At 30.9% G+C, this 18788-nt stretch overlaps 1 protein-coding gene and 2 pseudogenes across 3 annotated transcripts; 1 reads left to right on the top strand and 2 right to left on the bottom strand.

The window, feature by feature from the left end:
- Positions 1 to 4980: 4980 nt before the first annotated feature.
- Positions 4981 to 7687, bottom strand: LOC145182519 (CB1 cannabinoid receptor-interacting protein 1-like). 2 transcript variants are annotated; one of them, XM_090086104.1, is made up of 3 exons: positions 6545 to 7687; positions 6025 to 6244; positions 4981 to 5701 (listed from the first exon to the last, which is right to left on the bottom strand). In XM_090086104.1, exons 1-3 carry the CDS (start codon positions 6699 to 6701, stop codon positions 5386 to 5388), a joined length of 693 nt encoding a protein of 230 aa, XP_089942230.1. In that variant the 5' UTR covers positions 6702 to 7687; the 3' UTR covers positions 4981 to 5385. The 2 variants fall into 2 exon arrangements, with proteins under 2 accessions (XP_089942230.1, XP_089942229.1); XM_090086103.1 differs by having other exon boundaries at positions 6524 to 6920.
- LOC149889418 (uncharacterized) lies at positions 7601 to 8871 on the bottom strand (annotated as a pseudogene).
- A 4912-nt stretch (positions 8872 to 13783) lies between these two features.
- Positions 13784 to 16791, top strand: LOC145192695 (uncharacterized; annotated as a pseudogene). Its single transcript, XR_016451792.1, has 5 exons — positions 13784 to 13861; positions 15420 to 15514; positions 15607 to 15638; positions 15832 to 16051; positions 16148 to 16791. The product of XR_016451792.1 is annotated as an uncharacterized LOC145192695 (transcript).
- The last annotated feature ends 1997 nt before the right edge of the window (positions 16792 to 18788 follow it).

Below are 18788 nucleotides of genomic sequence, written 5' to 3' on the forward strand. Positions count from 1 at the left end.
GATTTTTTCTGAGTGTTGTTTTGTTTAGAGCCATTTTTTTTTGGATTTTTTTCGTGGGGAATATTTTTGTCTCACAATGAAAATTTTAACCACACGATGAAAATTTTAACCACACGATAAAAGTTTTAACCACACGATGAAATTATTTAAACCAATTCATCTGCTTTTCATAAGAACCTCAAAGTTGAAACTGCTTTTTTTATGTGTTTTTTTTTCTTCTCACAACATGACATCGGTTATACATTTCAAAACAGGGAAAAGTTGATAAATAAAAAATAAAAAATCATAGTTTTTTTTTACTTATAATAGTATTAAATTACTACAATGCATCGGGAATTTCAAACTAGCTACAATAAGTTCTAATTAGGTGCTTTCACCAAAGTATTATGGAAAACGTTCAAAGGAGCACGGAGGCAATTTTTAAATCTCCATATGGTGAGCCAATCGTGAGCTGTTTAGTTAATTTTTAAATCTCCATATGGTGAGCCAATCGTGAGCTGTTTAGTTAATTTTCTACAAAACTGCATTAAGATTTTTCTAATTAATAGGTAATGAAGCATAAAATGTAAATTGGTTTTTGATGAATCTATAAAAAAAAACTTTAATCTTCCTTCTTGTACTTAATGATAAATTCATTCATTAGACTGTCAATATCTTAAAAAATTGCTGTTGGTCTCTTGTTCTATTATGGTAATTAGATGTTCCAGTTTCCAATAAATGTTTTTCTTTCAGTCTAGAATCAAGCAATTCTGTTTTTTCTTTAGTCAAACCCAATCTCTCACTAAATCTTCAACCCAGCTTTTGTAAACAATTGTGGTTTTAAATTTGAAGAACATTGGAACTCATCAGTACTCGGTTGATTTTCACTAAATTTTGACCTGGACGTTAAAACGTCATTAATAGACTGAAGTTGCTTAGGGAAAGGAAGTCTCGGTCCTTGTTTTACTGGTCAGGGTGGACAGCATTTTTCTTTTTTTTGGAGTTATATCCAGAAACATCAATACTGCAAAAGTAACACGTGTTTGAATGATTTTTTTACTTCTTCCATACCATAGGTATTGAAAATTTAAAAGTTTTCTCATTCTCATAGCATTTCCTAGGATTCTCGACACAAATATAACATACTTTGTAAAGAACTCAACGTTTGCTTTGATTACTGATTTCTACACCAAAAAATGACAACAAAGGAACTTTACTGACTTTTTCACAAAGTCAGTAAAGCTCCTTTGTTGCTTTTTAACTACAAAGTCACCACTATATACATAAAAAAGTGTCAGAAGAGTTTTTATAACCAGTTTAATTCCATCGATGACATTATGTAGTTGGTAATTTCATACAAATTTCGCATTTTGGTTAATACCAATATGCGATACATAACTTGATTTCACGATTTAGACTCAGTCCGTTACAATATTTACAAGATTTTCAATCGGTTGTCGTGAGTATAACTTTTATTTTAACTTGTTCTTAGGTTAGTACTTCAGCCTGGGTATTCCGCACTTTTTTCTAAGTTTAAGTAATTTGTTACTACCCCCAAAATATGGATGAACCAAATATCTATAAATTTTTTTTAATTTTTAACTTTTTGATAGTCTATTTTAAATCAATTTTTTAAAGGGAAGGAAAATTTTTTTGCAAACTTCTAAAAACAAAAGATTGTTTTTCTTTGTTTAAGTATTTTGGGGGTAGTAAAAAATTACTTAAACTTAGAAAAAAGTGCAGAACCACCCAGGCTGAAGTACTTACCCTTTTTGATTGAAACTTTGAACATAAATCCACATCGATATTTAGCAAGGGATGTAAGAAACAGATTTCTAAACTTTTTTTACAAATTGTAATAATTCTTTAAAAACCTGCTTTTAAGCAAGTGGTCTCCCTGAACAAGCTCGAAATGTATTTAGTTAGCGTTCTTTAAATCTATTTATTGAATTCATAACAGGAAGGTAATTTTATTGCTTACCATCCTGGGCGGAATAGGATAATGAAACCGGAGTTCCACAATCACCCGGACGAGAATTTATAGCTGGACCTGTTACTGGCGGTTGAGTTGTAGCTGCATCTGAGCAACATTAGAATCGTCTTCAAACTTCATTAAAAAGCTCCACAAGAACGAATTTCTAGCTCGCGGCATGTTTAGCAGTCATCAGAAAAGTGTTTTTGAAACTTGTAAACTAAACTTTTTTGACAAGAGCTTAACTTTTAGTGTTTTCAAAAGTAGTTAAAATCCTAAAGGTGATGCTCTTTCCCGAAAAAATCGCAAAAATTAATTATATAGCAGTTTAAATTATTAAACTTCTGACTTTGTTCTAATTACTAGTTTTTACTAGGTATTAGAACAAAGTTAGCACTAATTAAATAATGGCAGTAACAGTTTTACTAATATTTAGAACTAATTAGGGGAGACGGAGACTAGTTGCTACAGCTTTAGTTTTTAAGCTCTGTGCATTTCTGGGTGAACTTTTTTGAGGATATCAAATTACAGTTCAAAAGAATATGAATTTGGCAAGCATTTTCGAGTGTCAAACATTATAAAAAAGATAATTGGTGGCCCAAAAAGGGCCTCCAAAAAAGAAAAAAATATGTGCTAACTTCCCCTGGCCCGGGGTAAGTTGTCTATACTCTTAGGGTAAGTTAGCACACCGTATAAAAAGAGACAAGTTTAGCCACATTAAGCATATATTTCAAGCACATCTTTCTTATGAAAACTCTTGATAATTTTTATCCAAAATAAGTCAATCGAATAGACTTTTCTTCTATAAAAATAGTATCAACAGTATTTTTTATAACATTTTTAGAATTTACAGGCCTGTCTGCTTTTCTTTTATAGTTTCTCATGTCTGTAGATCTGTAGTGTTATATAACTTAAGTGAATTTACGGCTAATGAGAAAAGTTGTAAGTTGGCACATGTTGCCAACTAGCCCCACGATCATTGTGCCAACTAATCCCAAAAGCTTTTCGCTCACAAAATGGCTTATAAATTTTCAAAAACGCGAAATATTGAGAAACAAAAAATGTGACTGGTTAGAGTGAACCATACAACACCTATATTTAGTCGAGTTTACTTGTAACCAATGCTTTTGCTTTTTAAAAGTGACAAAGTAATATAGTTACAAAAATTACAAAATTAGTAAAAAAAAAACACAAAAATTGCTATAACTTCTATGCACATGCGCTTATAGCCCTGATACTACACTGAAAGATGAATTAGTTAAGTGGGAAGGTTCCATGTGAATTTTGGCAATTTCTGGTGGAAAATTCCAAAGTTAAACGCAGTGTGTCAACTTACCTCAGTAGCCAACTTCCCCCGGTCTCCTCTACAAAGTCTACAATCTTAGTTAAAGGTACTTGGAGTCTTAGTAATAACTGATTAACACTTATGGTTCTGAAAAAGTTTTATTGAAATCAGAAGGTTTGAGAAAAAAATTTTAAAAAAATTATGAAAGATTTCCAAGAATAAAAGCAAAAAAGTTCGTTAAAATTCGGAAAGTTCCGCTGTTGCTTGCTAAACCTCGCTAAAACTTTGGAGAAATCACGTTTGTTAAGTTCGTTAAAGTTCCTTAAAAATGCTCGTTCGCTAAAACTCGAATTATAACAAACTTAAGAAATTTTGAATGTAAGATTTGAACGATCACGATCAAAGTCCAAGACTTAGCTAACGCATTTCAAACGATTTTATCGTAATTGCTCGTTTGCTATTCTCGTTAAATTTGAGGTCGTTTGAAGCAAATGCATACCATTAGCGATAATCGATTGTTTAAGTTTTTTTGCTCTCAATTATTTTTTTGATCAATGATTCTTACTTAACTTTTTGATATTTTATGCCGTTTTTAGATTTCTCAGATCATCTTTTTAAAATTGCTTTTGGATTTGTTAAAGGTTTTGTTTTCGAACAAGCCACAAGCGCTCAAATTCTCCATTTTGTATTCTTCATGCCAGAAAAGGGTATTTATTAAAAATATTACTTTTTTTTTTAACCTAAATTTTCAATAAAAACGTGTAGAAATTTTAAATGAGCTGATGGAAAGTTTTAATCAACCCGATGTCAAATAAACGATAACCAATCAACCCGATGTCAAGTAAACGATAACCAATCGACCCGACACCAGTTTGTTGGAAACCAATAGTTGTTTTTTAAAACCAGGTTTTTAAAAACAACTTAGAAAAACTGCGAAATTGAAAAAAAGGTCATTTGAAAATTTTAGAAGACTGTGAAGTTAAAAAAGCCAATAAAATTTTGCAAAAACATTCAAATGTTATTGTTGTAAATAAAACTGCTTCTGGAAAGAACAGAAATTTCAACGAAATCGGAAGCTTTAAGTATTCAAAAGGTACCATCTTTTCTTAGTAATTATAATTTAAATCTTTTAGCTGTGCGCTCATTAATTTAAAATGATCATTTCATTTACGGAATTTCAATTGTTAACATCTTCGATTTCTTTTCACAATTTTAAAACTATCTATGCTTTTCGGGTGAATTAATCGTAAGCAAATAATGTAAAACTATTTTCGTATTGAGTTTGTCTCCCGCGGCGTTATATCGAGAGCGAAAAGAGACGAACTAATAAATTTATTCAAGGAGCACCAACACCCGCTAAGTGTATTTTGCACACAATTAGGCTACTGAGACAATATACAGAGATCTTTAAAAGATAACCAGTTACAAAGCAGAAGTTGCATTATGTTCATCGAAATAAATCAACTATTTATGAAGATTCATGTTGGACATGTGCATGTGTGTGTGTGTGTGTGTGTGTGTGTGTGTGTGTGTGTGTGTGTGTGTGTGTGTGTGTGTGTGTGTGTGTGTGTATGTGTGTGTGTGTGTGTGTGTGTGTGTGTGTGTGTGTGTGTGTGTGTGTGTGTGTGTGTGTGTGTGTGTGTGTGTGTGTGTAAGTATGTGTGTGTAAATGTGTGCGTGTGTGTTATTTATACAATAACTTTAAAAGATTATTTAATGTTCAAAATACTTTTTAAGCGCAATGTTTTTAAAAGTTTAAATCTATTATACTCAAAATAATATCGATACAAATATAGAATATAAATATAACAACAGTTAAAAACAATACCAACTGTAAAATACTTACAGTGACTAACATAAAAAACCTGTAGTACAACTGACCCATAAAAAATTGTATAGAATCAGTTCAATTGTCAAGTAGGTTTAAATTTAAAAACACGACTAGCAGGATTTAAAAACATGTCCAGCAGGATTTGCAACAATATAACCTTTAAACGCTAACTGGTTCAAAATCTTTCATGTGTCAAACTCTTACATCACATTTCGTTTTCAAAATTTTGTATTTTACGGAAAACCATTTCTGTGGTCTGGAATTTTCATATGAAAAGGCAAATACTCCTAATTAATTAAATTGCGTGGGGGTTGCTAATCAACTCAGTAGTATTTTATCAACTGTAGATTCGACAACACCACGTCCGATTGTACATTCTAAGACAATAGATTTCAGCTTTTTTCCCACAGCAACACGCTTTATTTCGTTTGCTGTGTAAAACTTTGACTGCAGCTTGAAGTTTAATTGCCTATAGTGTTTAAATCTAATAGCACATGGTATGTTTGTTCGATGTCTCCTCATCGTCACATCAATGCCTGCAGTTGACCAGACAAACTGATATAGTGATTTTTCTTCGCTTTCGTGGTTGTTTATAGGTTTAAAAGGAAATTCTTTACCCGCTATCTTGATAAACCTACATGAAACGATTTGTTTTAACTAAAGTTAATTTTTTTTTTTTAAAAATTTTTATGTTGATTTGTTTTAATTTTTATGTTCATTTCTTTTAATTCTTACGTTAATTTGTTTTAATTTATGTAAATTTGTTTTAACTTATGTTAATTTATTTTAATTTAATGATAAAATAGTTTTGTAAAAAAGTAGAAACCCTCTACGGAGCACATCTAAGAGAAAGAGTAAATACTAGGTACCAAAAAAATACCACAGAATTATAAATCTAAAGTTATAAATTCACTATATAGAATGTTCAGTTATCCAAATACCACATAAAGAAAATACCTCAGCTTTATGGCAGGCTCAGTTTCCATTTTTATATTATATTCAGTAGAAGTTACCAACTTAAGAGTGTATTCATCGGTGAAGCGGTTTCCGTCGGGTTTAAAAAATACATCTCCACTACCGGATGTGCAAATCAATTGAAATGACACTTTTATTTTTAGCTCGTTTATAACAGAGGCATTGCTCGAGCCACTACTGAAGCTGAGTATGCTCTTTCGTTCTAAAGTAGGATAGAAATGGTAAAATCCATAATAGTTATGATTAATTAATTATTGAAATTGCAAACACTTATCTTTTATACGAACTATTAACGCGAACTATTAACGGAATTTCATGGAACTTGTGCTTGGCTAGTGAGATTCTTGAGGCTTGGGAGAAAAATATTCCGATAAATGGAATTTAAAAAACGGATTGTGTACTTAACAATCCTGGGGAAAAAGGTTCCAATATATGGAATGTTCGAATGGAATTAAAACAACTTGAGTGAAAAACTATTTACGTTTTATAGATCTTATGCTACCTGGGCCGAAGAGTGAACTCCTTCTTTGGTATAATGATGTTCGTCTTTCCTCGAGACGTCTCAAGCTCATAGAACATTTTCTTTCTTTTTTGTTGACCTCATCATCTGCTGCAGATTTTATGATTCGTGTCAGTATGGTTGCGCGTACAATTGGCATTCTGAATTTAATCTTCTTTTAAGAGACGCTTTTAAACTTTTTAAAACGATTTCTTCAATCAACAAAGTTAAGTTAGCTCACTTGAGTTCACGAGCTATACATTTACAGACTAGAAATCCTAATCACAAACAAACCTATAAAGTTAAAAGCCAACGCTCTCAAAAAAAGCAAAAACAAGAAACCTAAAAATACCACGTAGAGATATTTAATAATATATGTTGAAATCGTTTCTGAAGAGTACTTTGCTCAATTTGCTTTCCACTTATTTATTCATGCATTATATTATTTTACATAGATCATAAATAGAAAAATGGAATTAATAATTTATGCTATTGGATCGTGTTTTACCGTTCTTCACACAACTTAGAGCATTATAATTAGCGGCAAACTATGTTCTGAAATCGAACGCTTGACTAATTGTAATTTCCACTTATTTTTAAACGGAAAAAAGTAATTAATAATGAAAACTGGCATATAACTAAAGTAAACACAATTGCCAGAAGAAAAAAAATCAAGAACCAAAACAAGCTGTCAAAGTTAATCACCTGCTCTTCCCTTTGCCTCGATCGGTTTCAATACAAATAATCAATTTCGATTCTGGGTAGCATAATAATAAATTCAACTGCTAGGTAGGTTAGAAATAAAGACGCCACGTCCGGCGAAAGAAATATTTGATTGTTGTAGACTCATTGTCTATATTTCAACACAATATTAAAGACGCATTATCAATAGCTATCAAATAGATAAATCGATAATCGAGTAACTTTAAAGTAGCCATAACAGCAAGAGCAATAACACCACTGCTAATACTATTGTTAACAATAGTTGTTTTTGACAAAAAGCCATGGCTAAAACCCAGGCGTATTACTCGTGGGGGCCGATTTAGTAAACATTTTGGCTTATTTTTGATTTATCAAACTGGAAAAACAAATTAGTTGATACAAAACTCGCCAACTAAAAATATTGAAGGCAGAATTATTTTACATTATTAAGCAGAGAGTGTTGTCAAAAACTTTTTAAAGAAAATTTAAAAAACAACAAAAACAAACTCAAGTTTTAACTTATTTCTCATATTTAATTTTTTTGGAGCAGACCTGTTGTAAGAGTATAGAGTTTTAGTTTTAGCGTAAATGTTTAAAAAAATACTTGACAAGATTTTATAACTTTTCAAACAAGAAATATTAATCTTAAAAAAAACCTAAAAATAGAAATTGTCAATTGATTGAAAATAGTACGATTAGGAATGTAAACAAACTGGCAAAGTCAAACCCAGTTCAGTCAAAAGCACGTCAGTTGGCTTTGATAAACCACCTTTAAGTCATTAAAATAAACACCATGCTCTTTAAAATATGAATATGTATCAGTGTCTAGATCTTCCTAACCAGTCTTAAATTGAACATAACCAGCAATGTATAAAGGCATTTTAACATCACCAGATAAATTAGATTCTAATATGTTCAAATAACCAACTATTTCACTTTCCTTTTGTGTTGCCTCTGTTGGTTCATGCAAGAATGACCAATACGAAGTTTAAGAAAGTCTGAATCGTATTGTAAGAGCAGCTTTGTGAGTTCAACTTTGGTTTTTTCTAAAAGTTGTTGGACAGAAAAAACAAAGCTTTTTCAACGGGTCTGATGTTAAATCACCAAGTTTTACAAATTTGTTTGATATAATTAACAGGTAATTTACCAACTCAACTAAGCCTTTTAATATATATGGTATGTTTTAGATGTTTCAACAGCCAGCATTATGATCTAGCAGTTTTCATTTTGACAATCCAAATTTTTGCAGAAAAAAGTCATCTGGTGATTTATCAACAGCGCAATTTGTATCTCAACCTTTTGTCATCACCAAGTTCGTGAATATAATTTTCCATGCATGTGTAAACCTTTTTAGAAATACAACAGTTTCTTTAACACTGCTTTGATCTATTTTAGGAAGTGTCAATATTGCAGAAAGAGTTTCTTTACAAAACACTCTCAAACACAGAGAAATGTTGTCAATCACCAGGCAGCATTTAAATATATATTGAAAGAGGCACAAGCGTCTTATTTTCTAAACTATAACCTTTCTTAAGGTCATCCCTATTTGTAATTAAATTCTCATCAATAGTGTCCTTAAACTGTTTTTCTAGTTTTTTCAGTAATCCAGTTATTTCTTGTTTTTTCATATATGAATGCAACCATTAGGTGTAAAAAATGTTATTTTTAGTCAAATATAGCTTTTCTTCAACAGTTTTAAAGAAAGAGAAACTTTATATTGACTTTATTATTGCAACATAGAGCTCAACGCAGTTCATTATATGAACTGTGTTTAACTCTTTGAATCAATTCTGAAAATCTAAATGAAGACAATATAGTGGAATCATGCCAACTCTAAAAGTAGGTCCACCAAAAGGGGACTAAATCATAACAGCAAGCACTGCTTTTGCACATTGCCTGGTTGATTAACAGATTTTCCCAAAAGTTCTCCAATATGTTTAGTTGATAAAGCTTTAACATGTCAATTTTTGTAGAGTGGAAACACTATAAAACTGACATCATTTCTAATTAACGTTTTTGAAACAGAATAATATTCAAAAGCACAAATAATAGTGTATGAAGAATACAGTGTATCATAAATACTTGAGATTTTCATAGAAGTTTAACTTTCAACAAGAACTTGTTTTCTTTTAAATAATTCGATATTAGTAGACAGTAAAATTTGGTTGATTGAAAGCAAATTCGTTCATTAGACTCATAGACAGTTATTAACTTGAGTTGAAATCTTGAAATCTTTTGGTATTTTTGTTTTTATAAATACCAACCACATCATTGCAATTCAAAGAGCCACGGCTAAAAAAGTTTCAAACTCATCAACTTGTTTACTTCTTGCAATCAAAGTGGGTGAAGTTGGTACAGGCTGGACTTAACCCAATTAAAAATAAAAGGTGGAGAAAGTCTTTCTTTACCATGAACTTTCTTTTTTTTTTTTTTTTTAACTTCTGTAATTTAAAGGCCAATACTCAGAACATACAGAAATGTTACTTCATGGAATAGCAGATAGCCAGTTTCTACGCTCTTTTGGATCTTGTGGTAATAAATAAACAGCACTTTTTTTTTTGTCCGTTAAATGATCTGATGTGAGAAAAAGAAATTATTTTATGAAAAAATTCAATTTGTTTTTCGGTGTTGCTATATGCGGATCTTCAAAGTAGGAAGGAATGTCTACTAATAAAGCAGTTTATCTCTTACTTGATCAGTGATTGGGCTAAAAACTTTATTGTCTATCATAGTGAAAGTTAATTGATGGAACACCAAAAAATGGGGTTCGTCTTCTAAGTCAACTGAATGTAAGTGATTAATTAGTGGGATGTAAATGATTGATTTGTGACTCTATATGCTGTCTTTTATTTCCTCTAAACACCGGAAACGTTTAGGCTGACAAATTCGAGTCGAGGAAGAACAAGAATTTTCGAAAATGACTTCTCATCATTCATAATACAAATAGGGGCCATCGAAGTAAAGAAGATACTAAGTTAAGTCTCCGAACCAGTCATTTGGAAATGTGATCAAGTAGACCATGTAATTTTATTTCGCCCATGGTATCAGTAATTATCATGGATTTTTCAGTTAGTTTCTTTTTATCTCAAAAACTTTGTTATAAGGTGGATATGCGTCATAGCCATTTTCCATTAATGATCTCTGATTGTGCTTATAATTGTCTACAGTCATGTATTGGTCTACTATTAATGCTAATACACTTTCCTTTGCCTTTTATAGGGCTTCTTAGTTTTCGCTACTCTCAGTGGAGATATTTGGATAGCCTGCTTGATGATATCCGAAGCATTTTTGCTTATGACTTAAATTTTTTTGCAGCTGAAAAAGCAATCTCATAAACTTCTATTCCTTCTGTTGATGACATTGATTTAAACCGTTTATATTGCTCAGATAAGGCATGATATGGTTTCAAGTGTTTTTTAGTTTCAGTTTGTATTTTAGGTATTGATGGAAGCTCATTTAATACTTCTGATGGAATGACGATCATATCTACGATGTGCTTCCATCCAGAACCTCTTAAACTTCATGCTTAAACTTTATCAAAGGTGCTTTTTTCAAAATTTCCTTGTCAATTTGATAGAAATCACAAACTTTTTTAACTACTCGCTGAGTGCTGTTATCATCGCCACTCACAATCCGCAGCTGCAAAAAGATAATTTTTGTCAATTCCATTTGTCATTGTAGATATATAATTTTTTTGTAGTTATTTCCAATTTTTAAATAGCATGTGACAACTAAAAGTCCGGACAAATTTTGTCGCTTCAATATGTCTAACAATCTTTTACAATTTTACAATCCTACCTTATATGTAGCAAATTTAATCCTTTACAATGTATCATAGTCTTTACATAGTCTTTACTTTTTCAGAACTTGTTTAAAAGCTTGAATGATTATGAGGCATTCCGAAAACGAGTGTACGCTTTATTGGATTTGCATCCAAAAGAGGACAAAACGTTTATTTTCAATCACTTTCGAATAAAAAATGTCCCAAAATTGACCACATAAAGTATACTGCAACGAAAGGAGAACAATATAGGACCAGAACGAAAGGTCAGAAGTGGTGGGACTGGAAAATAAATACCTAAGAAACAGCGTAGAAGAATTGATTGATAAGAAGGATGGTGCTTCACAGCGTAGCTTAGCCAAAAAATTCTGTGTTTCCCAGCAGTAAATTTTCAAAATTCTTAACGAAAAGACGAGGATTCGTTATCGTAAAAAAACTAAAGCCCCAAAAAGAACATCAACTCAGAAAGCGGCTGTGAGTCCTAAGTGCTGAAAATTAGTTGCATTTATTCAGAAAAAAGTTGTGATCATTGACGATGAGTCATACTTTTCTTTAAGCAACTCCAATCTTTTTGACAACATAAGATATTATACTTCTGATCCCGACTCAAAGCCTAATGAGGTCAAGCTCAAAAGAAAAAGCGAATATGAGCCCAAAAGTATTAGCTTGAATTTCCCTATCTGAGAAGGGAGTCTCAAAGCATTACATCGCTCCTTCGGGCCATGGAGCTGTCAAAGATGTGTACATTTCCAAATGTCTGGTTAAGTTAAAGAAGTTCATCAACGAGGCTCACAAAAACGAGGCTCACAAAAACGACGAAATTGTGTTCTGGCCTGATCTACCTTCCGCACACTATTCAAGCAAAGTGAATGATTACATAAAAGTTGAAAATATCGAATATGTGCCGAGAGATAAGAACCCTGCCAATGTCCGCAAATTACGTTCGATAGAGGATTTTTGGACTGAAATTAAAAGATAGTTTAAAGAAAATTAAAAGCTTTCTTCTGAGAAGTTATTAACTACTCAACAAAAAAATTATGTTATTAACAATAAAAATCACCTTAAAATTCTTAAAATTATTTACCATGAAATATTTTTTTTGATAAGAATTTTGCGTGGTCTGACCTAACAAAGACCTATGCTTTAAGAAAGTCCTAATTTAAGAAATGACAAATTTCATATACATAAAAGAAACATTTAGAGAAAAAAATTTAGTTATTTTATCTAACTAGATATCTAGTTTAAACAGCAAAGTTATTTTCCGCAAATATTTCTTTTATACATACGAAATTTGTCATTTCTTAAATTTCACAAGTTTCATATTCATAAAAGAAAAATTTAGAGAAAAAAATTTAGTTATTTTATCTAACTCGATATCTAGTTTAAACAACAACGTTATTTTCCGCGAATGTTTCTTTTATATATACATAATTTGTCGTTTCTTAAATTAGGATTTTCTTAAAGCATAGGACTTTGTTAGGTCACACCACGATAGCTAGATTTAAGAATTTAAGAAAATTAAGCGCTTCTCTCAGTCAATTATCTCTTAGGGGAATATTGACATCCGGTCTAAAAATAATGGAGTTTTGATTTCGCAAAGATTAACTGTTGTTTAAACAGGTTCAGTTTATTTTCTTTATTGCTATTAGATCGCTATGGTTTTTTTCAATTCAACTGTTTTGTGGTTTTTCTCTGTTTTGTTCATACATTCAGCTCTGCATTTATTCCCTTTCCTATATACGTTTTTTTATGTTTTTAAATTTTCTTTGACTTTAAGACTAATAGTAAGCACTTAACTAGGTTTAAGAGTGTTTGAAGAAGATAAGTCAATATTTTTCAAGAAAAGAATCCACTTGTGGCTAGCTCTGATTCTAAAAATGCAAACGGAAGAGAATCCATTATCAGAAATACTAATTTAGTTACTAAATTGAACAAAGAAGGCCCTGTCAGAGAAAAATACAGTAGCGTGCAAAAGTTTATAAACGGTTAAAATTTTCAAGTTCTTTTGTCATAACTTTTTAACTTTTGACTGAAAATGAATGAAATTTTTAACAACTGTTCCTATAATGTAATTATATAGAATGATTTATTCAAAAAAATGATAACTTGAAATGGAAGGAAGAAATTTAAATTTTATTGAAAACATAACCGTGCAAAGGTTTACAAACAACTCCATGCCCCATTAAGAAAAATGTATTTATGTTAAAATCAATTTATTGGATATAATAGTTAACTTAATTTGAATTTAAAAAATAATGGGAAAATCAAAGTAATCGTCAAGAGAAAAGAAAAATTTAATAGTACATGCTGTAAAGAAGAAGATTCCTTTTTAGCAAATTTCTGAGTTTTATGATGTGGCTAAATCAATAATTAGCGTACTAGTTAAGAGATATAGAGACCAAAAGACACTTGAAAACAAGCATCGTTCAGGCAGGCCAAAGATAACTACAGAACATCAAGACAGAAATTTGGGAAGAAAATCAAAACAAGATCCCCGCAAAAGTATTGTCAAATTAATAAGCATTTTGAGCAAGAATTATGTTGTTAAGTGTTGCGTAGATGCTACAAATCGGCGCCTGCGTCAGCATAAAAAGCTTAGTCATTGTCCTGCCAAGAAACCATTAATATTAATAATTAATTGCTTAACTCAAAAAAAATTTGCAAAAGATCATTTGCATTGGACTTCAAAAGAATGGCCAAAAGTCTTATTCAGTGACGAATCAAAGTTTTGTATGTTTGGTAGCAATTGTATCAAGTACATGAGACGTCCGAAAGATGAAAGACTTGCTCCTAAGTATCAAATGCCAACAGTTAAACATGGTGGTGACAATATAATGGTTTGAGAACCTTTCAGTCATGGTTCTATTGGTCCACTTCATTGCATTGAAGGCATGATGGATCAGAATGTATATTTAGATATAATCAAGAATGTTATGCTGCCCAATGGAGAGGAAGAAACGCCTTATGGTTGGATTTTCTAGCAAGACAACAATCTAAAGCACCGTAACAAATTCTATCAAAAATTTTTTCAATTCGAAAAAAATTCCTACTTCGAACTTGCCTTATCAAAACGCAGATTTAAATCCAACAGAACATCTTTGGGAATATTTCGATCGTCGATTGAAAGGCGAGAAATTGACTAATAAAAATGATTTATTCCAGATGCTTTCGGATTGTTGGGCATTCATCAAAATTAAAAAATTGTTTGGTGGGCCTAAATACACTAAGGTATTTTAGATTAATCGATATTCGATTCTAAACTTTTTCACAAATTATAACGTATTTATGTTCAACATATTTCGATTATAATTTTGTTTTAATATTTACACACTACTATGTAATGTCTAGATAAGAAACTGATTATTTTCAAGCTAGCTGGATTTAAAATCTTAGTGTTATATAGATATGTTAAAGAAAATGAATGAAATCGAGGATCCGTATTTTGAAATCGAGGTTGGAACAAACTAGTTTTATTGAAAAGTGATTGAAAGTGATAAAAAGTGATAGTTTTATTGAAAAGTGATTGAAAATTTTTATCAATTTTTTTTGTATCCGTATGGCGCAAACATACGCAATTGGCTTTAAAACATTTTTTTTTACAATAAAGCAAATACTTTAAGTTTTCACTTGATTATTTTTAGTTGCTTTTGAGATGGCAGCATAAAGAGATAAGAAAACTTATTTAAGACAAGTTTATCGCGAGTTTTTCTTGAAGAAAAATCGCGAAAAGTAAGTTATATCTAAAATGCAGTAAATTACATCTAAAAATACAATTCAAGCAACCACTAAGCGTTGATAGGAAACCTGGCAGCAGTGGCAATCACATCACGGTAAGCCTTAACTAAATTTAGGTTTTCTGAATTGTGTCCAAAGTAATTTCATGTCTTTTTTGTGGTCGCAAATGTCATATGAAAATAAACAGCCAAAGCCATATAATTTCTAAGTTTCAGAGCTGTTTTTCGCATTATAAGATTGCTGATGATCGATACCCTACTGGATTGTGTTTAAGGTTGGTATACTTAATGATTTTTAACTAAATAAATATATATAAAAGTATATATGTCATAAACGTAAAACCATTCACATAACTGAAAAATTGGATACCTTGTTGAACTCAAAGAAATAAGATTTGATAAATGAATCAAATCTCATTTTGCTTGGTACTAGCATATCTTTATCTTTTTAAGGTGTAGGGATATAGTTGAAAGAACAAATGTTGTTGATCTCAGGCAGAAAATTAATTTTGACATTGACTGGTCAAAGATGACTATCCCGGCTAAAACACGAAATCGGTAAAATGTTATTTGATTTGTATATCTGTTGTAAAGAAATATAAAACTACAATTTTTTATATAATATCAGGAGACAAAAAACTTGCAGAAGTGAAATATTAAGAGTTTTAAAACGGCAGCTATTAGTCTGCGGTGTAGTTCTTGTCTGACTAAAGTTAAAAGAGGATTGCATCATAAATGCAAAGAAATAACGCTCAGGTAGAAAACGTTTTTATAACTTTGATTATTTGACTGTTAAAGGTTGCATACCATGTTCTATAGAAAACAAGTTCGTAAATGTAATTTTTCAGAAACAACATATCAGCTGCATCCGGATATCAAGGTATTAGAAAAACTGTATTAATTTGCGTTATTAATAGAGAGATAAGTGAAAGAAATGTTAAGAATAATAAAGCAAAAATGATAATTTTAATTTAAAAAAACCTTTGTAAGTTTTTGAACCTATAACCTTTTTAACAATGTAAAGTTGTCGAAACCTTTTTCATTCAGTTTCCATAGTTTTTTAACTTATTTAGATGTCAAGGAACAACTGGCTTCTCACGTTATTAAAGAAAAGCTATGTAGTGAAAGTGGTAATACCATTTCATTGAAGACAGGAGGTAGTAAACTGAAACTATCTATTGGATCTGAGAATACTTCAAAAACAACCAATTTTACTCACAAAAATCTTTTTTATATTCAGAATTCTCTTACCTTAAGTAACCATCAAATGATAAAACTTGCTAATATGATAAGGTAAAATCACAATGCTAATAAAAATTTAATTCTGCACAATAAAATGATGCAATAATTGGAGTAAAACTTATTATATAAAAAAATTAATAATTACAGAGTTGTTGAAAAAAGAAGAAACGCTGTAGAACCTGGACTAAAAGACTGTGTCTCTGATTTGGACAGCTATCTTCTCCCATTATTTACCGAAGAAAATATTTTATTTGAATTTAAAAACAAAGATAAAACTATGGAGTATAAAAATATTACAGTATGATGTAACTCTTTTTGTTAAACTATTCCTGGATATTAAATGTATTGATTCTAAGAATCAATTGCTAAAGATTGCTGTTGACGGGGTAAGTGGTTTTATCAAATTTTGTTTAAATATTGTTAATCTCAATGAAATTTTTGAAAATTACGGCAAAGTTGAAATAGATTACCTTAAAACATAACCGGTAACAGCTTGCAGGTTTTTATATAAAGATGGTCTAAAAAAAATATTTAAAGATTTGTCAGTAAATGCTTCATTTCTTCTTCTGGTAGCTCCAGAAATCCCAGAAAGATATTTAAACATTTAAATATTATTTGAAAAATTAAATCTTGAAAAAGTTGAGCACATTGTGGTGTGCGACATAAAACTTAGTCAAGTTCTGACAGGTAAATCTCCAAGTAGCAGTTCAATTCATCCCTCTTATGTATTTGAGTGGGATAGAAGAGAAACTTGGACAAATGCTCCATATAGAACTTTCGAGAGCTGTCAAAACAACTATACAAAGTTCAAAGAATCTGGTTCAAAACCTAAATGTTTCTCTTGGACATGTTGATCTAAATGTTGATATTTTTTCAAATTGATTCAATTCAAGAAGAAGTAGTTTTTAATTTTATATTTGTAAATATTTTGATGATTTAAAACATTCCAATTATGTGATTATCCACTCTTAAACTATGTAATATAACACTATACCATCTTTATTATTCATTTTCAATAAATTGTCTGTAACTTTTACAATAAAATTTTGAATGAAAACATGGCGGACCAAAAAATGGTGCAAAACACTTGCAAAAAAAGGAGCAAAATAAAAGGCGCGAAAAAAGGGGCGAAAAAATCTTCAAAATGCCATAATTACTTACTAGAAGTTTTCTGATTTGGTGGCCTATATACATAGTGATCAGTAAAATATACCCTTTCAGAAAACGTTGAAATTAATTTGGACACAATTCAGAAAACCTAAATTTAGTTAAGGCTAACTGTGACATGCTAACAAAAGGAGAACTGGTCCTAAAGACTCTAAGCTCCATCAATTAAACCTTCAGGACTCTGATCAAGATGAAGTCGCTAACATGATCCAATAAAACACACAGAGTTGAAAAACTGGATACAGGTCATTTTATATATACAAAAATCTCAACAGAAACAATTCTAAGTGGGCGAAATTCGAACTTATTTGCTGTACTAAAAGATTTTAATCAAACACGGCGGCTGCATTTTAAAGGACAATCTAGTTTACGTCAAATATGAATTTATGTTTTACAGTTTTGTAGTTTCAACGTAATACACACGCATATGGTTGTTAGAGTCTTTTACGCGCACGAAGATAGATATAAATAAAAAAATTTGGGTTCCTCAAACCAAAACGAGCACATATACTAATCAAAATAAAAGATTTGGATTTAAAAAATCAAAATACCGCATTATCTTACTATTCTATGACCAAAACAAAAAAAAAGAAAAAGGTATTATTAGCAAAAATTAATGAAACTTATATTTTCAGGGGTTGCCTTCTGCTACTTCTAACTTTACCTTAAACTCGACCAATCAATTCATTTCAGCTTTAAGATGTTCATCTTCATTTCTGATCAACTCTTTCATTTCATTTTGATATTGGAAATGTAGGGGTCTATAATAATCTGTACTAGAGGGCTTCTTATTCAACCATACTGTTTTCTTCATAATGTCTAATTTAAGTAGAACAATAGCTGTCTGAAAAAGAATTTGCTCGTTTATTCTCTTATTCAATTATCTCTTCTAGTTTACTTGGACCTCGCCAATATTTGTATCAGTCTATTTTTTGTTTTTACATATTTTGGAGACACCATCAAAACTCCCTTTAAAGTGAAGTACACTTTCAAACTTTCCCCGCTCTCAGCAAATATTTTCATCGAGTTCTGGCATTCAGTAAAAGTTAGTATCCTTGTCAGAGTATGGTTAAACTACACCCTACAGCTACAGAGCTACACCCTTAGGATAGCATCTCTGTCTTTCATTCTTAATTTCATGAAGTAAGGATAAATATCTGTATTCTGTATTATAGATGAACTTCTGATCATTTGATGCTGTTCATTGTGTTCATAAGAAAGATCACACTGTATTTAAACCTTAAAGCATCTTCAATTTTCATTTTTATTGGAAAACTAACCTCCAACTTGGTAACCTTAAACAAGATAATAGTTAACATTTAAGTGAGTAAACTACTTTATGAATTGGTTTGAACCCAATTGATTTACTACTACCTTAGATCTTTTGCTTCTCTCACTTAGATCTTTCCAGTCCATGTTCTTTGTACCTAGAGCTGCAGCAACATTTTTTCTGTTAACTGTTATTTCTTTATCCAACCAGGTTTGCTCATGTTCCAGAAGTCTTGAGAAGGTTCTTAAATCTTTCAGCAATTTAGGTTTGAATTTACAATTAAATATTGATAGAGTTTTCTTGAGATTTATCATTTCAAGTTCATCAATACTTCCATAGTCTAGACCCTCC

This window comes from Hydra viridissima, unplaced genomic scaffold, assembly GCF_058129835.1.
Source record: "Hydra viridissima isolate aposymbiotic clone 2 unplaced genomic scaffold, HvirCarnegie_v1 scaffold_4, whole genome shotgun sequence".
Lineage (NCBI taxonomy): Eukaryota > Metazoa > Cnidaria > Hydrozoa > Anthoathecata > Hydridae > Hydra > Hydra viridissima.